The sequence below is a fragment of the Struthio camelus genome, chromosome 2 (genome assembly GCF_040807025.1).
Source record: "Struthio camelus isolate bStrCam1 chromosome 2, bStrCam1.hap1, whole genome shotgun sequence".
NCBI lineage: Eukaryota > Metazoa > Chordata > Aves > Struthioniformes > Struthionidae > Struthio > Struthio camelus.
In genome coordinates, this window is record NC_090943.1 from 31,335,309 (window position 1) to 31,345,185 (window position 9,877).

At 40.2% G+C, this 9,877-nt stretch overlaps 1 protein-coding gene across 1 annotated transcript; it reads right to left on the reverse strand.

Annotated features, from left to right (window-relative positions):
- Positions 1-403: 403 nt before the first annotated feature.
- Positions 404-4,598, reverse strand: NDUFA4 (NDUFA4 mitochondrial complex associated). Its single transcript, XM_068934956.1, has 4 exons — positions 4,256-4,598; positions 3,624-3,712; positions 3,203-3,263; positions 404-623 (listed from the first exon to the last, which is right to left on the reverse strand). The coding sequence occupies exons 1-4, from the start codon at positions 4,295-4,297 to the stop codon at positions 567-569; spliced, it is 249 nt and encodes an 82-aa protein (XP_068791057.1). The 5' UTR covers positions 4,298-4,598; the 3' UTR covers positions 404-566.
- Positions 4,599-9,877: the final 5,279 nt, after the last annotated feature.

Genomic DNA, 9,877 nt, shown 5'->3' on the forward strand with positions numbered 1-9,877 from the left:
TTCAAAGTACTCAGGAACTTCCGCATCAGTGCTTGGCTTTTTTTAACTTCAGCGACACATGGAAACATCTGTTGCCTCCACACCGGACAATGACACTTGTTAAGAACCCACCTAGATTCCAAGTTTCCTTTTCTGCTGCCAGAATTTCTTAAGCGGCAAGTAGAAAAGTTCAGGTGAATAAAAAAAAGTTTGTACTCTTGAGCTCCTGCAGTTTAGTACACTGCATTAACGCACAGTTATTTTTCCAGAGTCAACAGACTGAGTATAAAGCCTGTCAAGACAACTTTATCTTCTTGTTGAGTAAACATGAATCAGCCTTTGCTTACTATTTGCCTGATCATGCAACAATCTGTTAATGTCAGTACATTCTCTTTTTGCAAAATAAGAGCAAACAGTAGACACGTCAAGTTTCAGACATTTATTAAACCCCAACAAACCACTTTTAAACACATGACCAAGTGCAGTGTGAGGCAAATTTAATTATTTCCTGGATGAGTAAGCATGATAATTGTGCGGACGGCTTCCGGAAGACCTTTCTGTGCAGCTTATGGAGAAGAGAATGTTGTTCAGAAGTCAGGACGGTCCTTCTTCAGTTTACTGTAATCTACATTAACCGAGTAGAACTGGGAAAGAGGGGGGGGGGGAAAAATCACCAGAATAAGAAAATGTATAGTCAAGCTTCTATGGCATTTACTAAAACAAACATGCATCTCAAACTCAAACAAATCAGTTTGGAGTCTGTGCGCCAGACTATAATAAATACTTCAATCCCCCTGCCCTCCTCACAAGAAAACCCTTTAAAGAGCAGTAACTTTTTATAGTATCTCCATTCCGCATATGGTACTAGACCTCCTGAATCTAAGGATGAGGCAATTCTGGTGTCCACAACTGCAGAAAACCCAGAGAATCTGTTCTGTAACCCCCAGAACTAAAAGTCCACACGCAGAAGGCTTTTATAGTATTGCTAGGGTTATGCTTTTTGCCCAAAAATCTATGTGCTCCCATGCGCAGGAGGCAATAAAGCACATCTAGCTTGCCAAGTGGGATAAAGGATGGTAAATATGAGCAGGTAACGTCACAAGGGAAACATTTCAGCAGTGCTGCTAAAGCCAAGCTCGGTTTAGTAGATGAATCTAGAACAGTATCACTGCAGCATATGACAAGAAGAAAGGAAGGTAAGAATAGATCTTTTCACATACTCAGTCAATATTAACACAGTTCAAGCACAAACAATTTATAACAGTCCAAATAGTCACTCAGGACAGTGAATTTAAAGATTAAAAGCATATTTTGACATTCCAGGCTAACTTGACATCACGTACATTATTTTTACTAAAAATCAAACAAAAATACACCCAGGCCACCCACTGAGTAAACAAGAGCAAGTACTGCAACACTTCAGTAAGTGTTAAGGTATTAAAATAACTGTTGTAACACTGCAGATGAGCCTTTCACAAGACCAATTTGGGATTAAGTCTGAATAAGCAGATCAACTACTGGGCATTAAATATTAAAATACAGCCAAACGTAAGAACTGACAGCTCTCCAACTTTAACAGCTTGAACACCAAGTAAAGAAGTATGTTTACTATAATTTAATATACTTCCACTTTTACTCCATTTTCAAACAGTCATAACCTTCACAAAGCTGAACTGAAGACGACTTTGAGCCACTGTCCATTCCGTTGATATTAGTATGGCGAGTACAGTCCACGTGGTTTGAGCTACTTCAGCTAATTGTCTACAACTTCAGACAATGTGCAGGCATCACTCAATCCATTCAGAAAACTTTTGATTGCTTTTCTCTTGTTTACAAACAAAGACAGACTTGTAGCTCTTGATTCATAAGAATTATTTACCTAGCAGTCTGATTATCTTTAGTCAAGGTAATCACTTGAAAAATTAAACAAAACCCCAGCCCACAATCAGAAATGGTGTTAAGCTTGCACAAGCACATTCATTCTAATTGCAGCTTTCTATGCAACTCCTACACAACCATCAGGTCTCAACTCTTTTCTTTGTTATACTGACTTCTTCAGCCTTTTCCAAGAAAAGTCTTCAAAAGAAAAACAATTTCATCAAAAGCGAAAACTTGTTATATCAAGACTTTTTACTAAACACTCATCCCCAATTTAGAACTTCTGCCTTTCTATTTCTTACAGCACAGACTTGGAAATGGTACACACACCCAAATATGGTAAACCCTGAGACTGTTTTTGCATGCTAAGCCCAGTAGGAATGCTACAGAAGGCACATAGTCTTTGAAAGAATCTATGCTGTGTACTACATTGAATTTGCCTCTTTTATATATTCAAAGAACAGTTAGCATTTTTACCGCTTCTGAAATGTTGCAATATTATGTTATGGACTTTTGAGTCCAATTTTTTTTTTTTTTTTTAAGGTTACTGGCTTAGGAAGATACAGCACTGAACAGAAATTGTCTTTGAAAACTTAATGTTTGCTTTTTTAGTAGCTTGAGGAAAGTCTCAAGCTATTCTTAACAGGAATCTACTAAACTAATCCCAGAGCAGCCTAAGTAGCAATACAAAAATGTAAACTATGTTTACTGTAATGCAAAATAAAATGTAAACGTAAGAAAAAGTTCACTGTTTCAGTAAAACACATAGTAAGAGCCTTATTTCTGTAAACTACAAGTAGTTTGCATCTTTGCTTATTAGCTTGATCAAATAACTTGAACCTACTTTTAAAAAGTTCTGCTGTATCTGGTTGCTTCATTATAGACAATTGATTTTTTTAATCAAAGAACTGACTGCAGAACTGAATTTAGAGTTTATACTAAACATTGACATTTTCCTGCTTTGCTTCGCATGAGTAATTTTTAGAACTTAAAAGCCCTTAGTTAAGAACTTAAAGAGGTTTTTGTCCTTCTACCAGTTATCTATCTCTCTGAACATGATGAGCTAGTATATTCTCACTCTTACATATGTATTACTCCGCATGAAGGAGATGAAATATATGATCGCTTCTGTAATAGGACTCCTTTCACTCATCAGTCAACTGGAAGAAAATTTTAAATCTCAGACTCAGTTCTCTACTCTGGGTCCTAGGGACAAACAAAATTTGAACGGCAGATAAAGTATATTGCAGAATCAGCAACTTTCTAATACACTCAAATATCTTAAAGCAAGTAAGCTACATCTTTAGTATTACTAGCTTTCTAAAAGTCTGTATTTGCATTTTACCTTGTACTGGTCACTGGGAGACAGCTTATTCCAAGGTTCTGGATTATTTTTTTTGTCCCAACTATTGAGAGAAATACAAGATATGAGAATGTATTAAGAAAAATCACACTCGCCTCAAAAGAAATAAAAGTAATGTGTTCGCTGAGATTTTTAGACCATGAACAGTTATCTGTCCAAACAAATTTCCATAGAGAAAGACATAGCCCTTTTGTCAGCAGTCTCTAAATATCATATGTTAAATAAACAAATCTCCAAGTCAAAGGAATCTCCACCCACTCAGTGCCAGTGATGCTCGAACGAGATATTCGGGCCTCCAGAAACATTAAAAAAAAAGAAACAACTTAGGACAGTTTACTTTAACGTATCTAGCAAGATGACAGGGCATATAAATAAATATATGTATAAATTATTTTACACATACCAGACATCAGGGTTGAAAACTGCCAAACGCATGACATACAGGGCTGCCCCAACACCTCCAGATCCAATGATCAAAAATAGAGGGATCAACTAGAACAAGAGATACCTTAAGTGGCATCCTACAGTGTAACACAAAAGTATATTTTACATAACATTTCCAATTACATGAGTGACAAGCCAAGGAATAAGCTCACCCACTTTGAGCAACACGGCGTATATTACACATGTCCCCCTAAAACCTAAACACAAGCTCCACGCAGGTAGGACATCCCTGGCATCTGAGAGGCTTCGGCCTCCTCAAAAAAAGCAGGCATGAAAAACCTGCTGCAAGGTACAGACACCACTGAATATCCCATGACCGCACGTTTCTCCGTTCCCCAAAACTGCCCCAGGCGTTTGTATGACCGACCACACAGTTTGGGGGGGAGGCGGGGGCCCCCACACCTCGGCACTAGCTGCTGCCGCACAGGAAAGGCCAACGAGGCGAGAGCGGACCTGACCGCCCCTCACCGCTAACAGGGCCGAGAAAGGCCGGCAGCCCGGCCCCCCGCAGCGGCCAGGCACCGAGGGCGAAAGGCAGGGAAGACGGAGGGGGGGCTGGCCGGGCCGGAGGGCGCTGCCGCCGCTACTCACGCTGGGGTGCCTCTTGGCGTGGCTGACCATAACGCGAAACATGGCGGCAGCGGGCAAACGCGAAGGTCTCGCTCCCCACCAGGCTGCTGAGCCCGTCCTCCCCCGTCAGCTGCCCAGGCCCAATGTCACCCGAGGCCCCCGGCGCGGCAGGTGCCCGCCGCCGCAGCCCGGATGTAGCAGCTCCGGCGTTTGCCTGCTCGCCCTCTGCCGCCGCGGCGCCGAGCAGCGCACGGCCGCGCCGCCCCGCGCCGAAACCGCCGGGAGCGCTGGCCGCGGGCCTCCGCCGGGAGCGCTGGCCGCGGCCGGCAGCCCCTCCGCGGGAACAGGCACCCGGCCGGGCACCCCGCGGCACCCGCGCCGCGGCGGGGGGAGCCGAGCAGGCGCCAACGCTTGGCCGTGCCGCCCCGGCGCGCGCAGCTCTGCCCGCCGCGCATGCGCCGCGCCGGGGGTTTAGGGGAGGGGGTCGCGCGCCTCCGTGGCGGGCAGCGCTCGGGTGCCGTTAGGGCGCGAGGCGCCTCCAACGGCCGGCCCCCGAGGGCTGCCTGCCCCTGCCCCTGCCCCTGCCCCTGCCCCTGCCCCCGCCCCTGCCCCTGCCCCCGCCCCCGCCCCTGCCCCTGCCCCCGCCCCCGCCCCTGCCCCCGCCCCCGCCCCCGCCCCCGCCCCCGCCCCCGCCCCCGCCCCCGCCCCCTCCTCTCAGCATTTACCTCGCACGTAGCCTTCGAGCCTCTTTCACAGCGGTGGGTGCGCACAGCCGCAGCCCTCCCTTTGCTCTGCCGGCCCCCGCGTGTTCCCTGTGCCCTCGGACTGCCTGAGCGGGGCGGCGTGTGCACGTACAAATCCACGCCTGCACTTGCCTTCTGGCTTGTGAGCTTTGGAGAGGATGCTTCCTTCTCACCTGAGAGGTTCTTCTTGAACGTCCCCAGGGCTAAACGTTTAGGGGGTAGGTTAAAGGTGAGACAAGATAATTAGGGTTTTATTGTCTGTAAGAAAAAAAAAAAAGGGGTTGCGATTCACCAAAGAACTGCCAAGCTAATTAGCCAACAGGAATTATGCCTCTAGAGTCAAGTGCCGCAAAGTTAGGTGCGTAGCATTGAGAGAGACCTTTGCTTTTAAAATTTAGCCTACATATGATTCACATAATCTTTTCTGTGAAGCTCTAGGCCTCTATATGGAGTTAAAAAGGAAGTTACCTTTTTACTTTGTAACATATGCATATATTTTTCTAAATATAACTACGTTTCTGTATAAATGCTCTCTAACAAACTTCTCTTTCCCTGCTTATTCAGCTCTGGTCCACTTCTTGCTTTAGAGCATGAAAAAATTATTCCTGGCAAAGTTTACAGTGAAGTTACATCTTTTGGCTAAGGTTGGGTTTCATTTTTGTTTAGCTAGCTAAATAATTCTAAATGGTCAATGGAACTATTTATTGTATAACATTATGTGTCTAAGTGCTGTTCTGGGTTGGTCTCCCTTGCCGTGTATTTTGCCTTAATACTGAGTGCTGGGAACCCTAATGCCTACCTTTGGGTAAGATTACCAGGCACTTTGATGAATGATTGCTTTCATAAAATGTAACCCAGAATGTATGTTTCTTTGTACCCTATCATTAGGAAATTGATTTTGATGTAGAGGTAGTATCAGTATGCTACCTAAGACAACAAACAGTTCCTTTCGTAGGTTAAAAGAAGAATAAACTGGTCCTTACATTGTCACTAGTGGTTTCTGTGGATGCATACCAAAGTAAAAACGTTTGATATAGCTGAATGAAATGTCAGAGAATAAATATGTGTAAACAAACAGCTGTCACTTATTTTACTTACTGGTTCCACAGTTTGACTTCTACATCTTTTCAAGAATTGTCCCTGTCACAACAAGTTCTAAAAATCAGATGATTCCTTGTTTATCATCCCTTTGCTAGAGCCAGTTTCATTTGGCTAACGGATCACCATGGACAAGACAAAAATGCTGACAGTCAGCCATATTCAGTGCAGATTGCAACTCATGCTACCAGAACAATTAAAACAATGTTTTGTTTGGAGCAATGCAATCATATTGTTTTCATTTGTTTCTGAACTAATGAATAGAAAGCAGCATAGCTGGTTGTGCTTCAAGATTTCATTTTACCACTTCAGTATACATTATGGAATAGAGACAGAGTTTTCCAGTTTTCCCAAGTGAAAAGGGCATTTTTTCTGCACAGTTAAAAGTATGGAAAGTAATGATGTTGCTATTTCTTTTACATCAAACATCTGATACCTCTAAGGGTAACTGGAAGGATGCGCTGCTCATCCTCTGCTACAGAGGTTGAACTTTTCACTGTGTATTTGCAGAAATTACCTGTTGCCTACACAAGTACAGGATAACAGGGGAATGTGCATTTGAGAGACCAAAGGGTAGATGGATATTCACTAGCTGTCTAGAAACAGTTAAGCAAAACTTGCTTCAGATTAAAACAGTTTGCTTTCTTCTGCACAGGTGATGTAAGGCTAAGTGGCCCAGTTTGAGAGATTTTGAGTAGCTCACGTGTTTCTACACTTCTAAGAGAAGACCATCGGGAAACATTATTTCTACTAGGCATGTCTTGGGCATCTAGTTTTAGGAAATTTATAACTTTTTATTTATTTGTCAGGATTATTTTTGCAATGATACGTATTTTTTGCTGACTTTTTGTGCTTTTATGAATTTAAATAGAGGCGTAGTACCCGATCAATTTGCAAAGGGTGTATGGTTGGTAATAAATTTTAAGCATTGTGTACATCAGCTTTTTGTGCCTTGGCCTGTACGGCTCAGCTCATCTGGTTCATTGTTCATACACACGGTTTGTTATTCATATTACTTGGACTTTTTTATATGATGATGAATTTTACGAATGAAAAAAGTAAAATATGAAAACAAGCAGTAAAATGAATTTTTATTATAATCTTACAAATCATTACGTAATATCTTTCAAGTACAACCAGTGCAAGCATTGCTAAAAATATAATCTCCCAATTACTTGACCTGGTGAAATTCTGACTATAAAATCAAGCCACTACATGGGACATGCTATCTTGATGATGGATCTGTGGTTCCTAGAAATATCTATTTAATTTATAGTAATTTAATTTACAGTAATTCCTAGTTAATTTATAGTAATGCTGTCATTATATTGATCTTCCTTGAAGACTAGTAGTTTTCTATTACATGTGAAGTATACGTTCATTTCCTTACAGAGAGTAAATGCTAAATAAAGATACTGAATTTTACTACCTTTTTATCTATCACTTAGCTACTCAATCTGAAAGTAAACACATTTATTTATTCTTAAAGTTTTGTGTCTTTGTGTTCCCACCTGCCAATTAAATTTATGATGCTTTAGTTAGACTAGTCACGTCTTTTACTGTGAGTGAAGTTATTTTTATGAGGTTTGTGCTTTTTAAATAAGTGAATCCACAAATCCTTCAGCTGTTTTGGTAAGCTTTTGTGATGAAACAGACCATTAACAACTAAGCAGCTAGCCTTGCAGTACTGCTTAGCACAGCTGACAATCAAGTCCTCAGGGTATTCTGTTGCTTAATCATTTATTTTTTCCTCTTTTCTTTTATTCTGCTGTACAGCCTCACCTCATGCTTTCTGTCTCTCACTTCTTTACTATTATATCTTGTTCTTATCCTTAGGCTCATTTGAGCTTTTGGTTTCAGAAGTTTTTCTTCTTTTCTACAGGCTCTCTTTTTCTCTTCTGTGGCTTTCCTGTTTATACAGCCTTTCCTAAACTTTCCCTGTTATTATGAATCATATAGCTACAGATTTCTGCTCTATTTAACATCAGTTTAGGTGCACTTAATTTTTTTTATACTAAAAGGAATCAATTTCAGCCACAAATATAATTGTGTCTGAACTCCTGAAGAACAAGAGCATGAAGTCATAATAAAATCAGAGGTTATTTGAAGAATTGCACTCTTAGCTTTGACAGAATCAGTCGATTAAAAAAAAAAAAACAAGAAAAATATAGTCACTTTTGAAGTTATCATATATTTTAACTGGAGGAAAATAGGAATGAAAGACAGATATTGAAATGTTCCATTGTTCACAGATCAAGAAACTAGATTCATTGTGAATTATCCTATTTCATCAGGGATATTTCTCTGTTAATCAGAAGAATGTATTAATTGAGGATTTTCTGAAGGACATACCAGTCTTGGTAAAAAGGCAAAGACTGTGTTTTTTAACAGAGAAAAGAAATTCTAGGAGAGCTAAATGGATTTTAAAACTTTGGAATAGTATTTATATGCATACCCCGACTTACATGGAATAAAATTACATAGACTTTAAGATTTTCTGTGGTTTGTGATTTTTTTTTTTTTTTATTTCTTCTTGTTTCCATTGATATGTCTGGTCCCTCTGCTCCCTTCTCTGCACGTAGCAGGGGCAACAGCAGAACAGAGTATATATTCACACTCTGCCTTACCCATTTGGAGTCTGTTTAAATCTTTCTCGAAGGGTGATTTGCATTTGGTTCTAACACTGTGAACTGGAGTAGCTGCATATGCTATTGTTGCATCCCTGCTCTAAGGGATAAATGTGTGATAAATTTGTGATAAAATATTGCAGATCATTAAGTATAAACATTGTAAATATCATCACAGTTCTTCAAAAAAAGTGCAAAAATGTCAGTATTTTACAGGTATTTTTATCTTTTTTATCTTTTGGAATTTTACAGTGCTATTTGTAAACTTAAAGATATTAGCCCTCATATGTGGAACTTTTGTGACACTCATTAATTGTAGAGCTACAAAGACTGCTGTAGCTTTAAAGTAATACTAGTTACTATAAAATAACTAAATTGTCACTTTAAAATGAAAATAAATAATGATTTTATGCAGAAAATAATGGTGCATGTGTGCTATTTAACAAAAAGTGAAATTATCAGTAATAAAGCGAAGCAAGGATTTCCTTAATCTTCCTTTCCTGAAGTTAACATCTTTTGGCAAAATGTATATTTATTTGTAAGTGCTTGAAAGCAACTTGCTGGGTTTTGTTCTTGAATATAATTTGTATAAAATCCCAGTTCCTCAGCTGTCATCAATATTAGTGAAACTGCATTAAAAATCTAGAGGAAAGTTCTCTGTTTATCCATGCAAAGTATAAAATGAGGTATACAAAGTATAAAAAGAAATGTCCTTGCAAGGCATTTCCTAGCATAAAAATGCTCCTGTCCATTCCTTGCATGGAAAACCTATTAAAATATATATTTCACCGGGAGCCAGATGGCTATCTCAGTTGTTCATAATGGAATATTGAGCTGTTTTACCTGTCAGCTAACAGATTCAAATCTGGCTCATTTCAGTAATAAATGAAACTCATTTCTTTTTTCTGTTCAGAGATTTTTGGAGCAGTGTGGGCTGAGACACTGGGAAGCACCTCAGGTAACAGACTGCACTGGAGCAACTAAGTTAAAGTACCTGTCACCAGAAAGGGTTCTTCTCAGCCTACTGGGGGAAAACACATCATTTCAGTTTAAAGACTTCTATAGTTATGGATGGGAGAAAAAAACAGAAATAGAAATATAAAACAACAATAGTTATTTCCGGAATGGATGAAAATATTCAGGTTTAAAATATTAGCGTTTATCAAATTTATGCT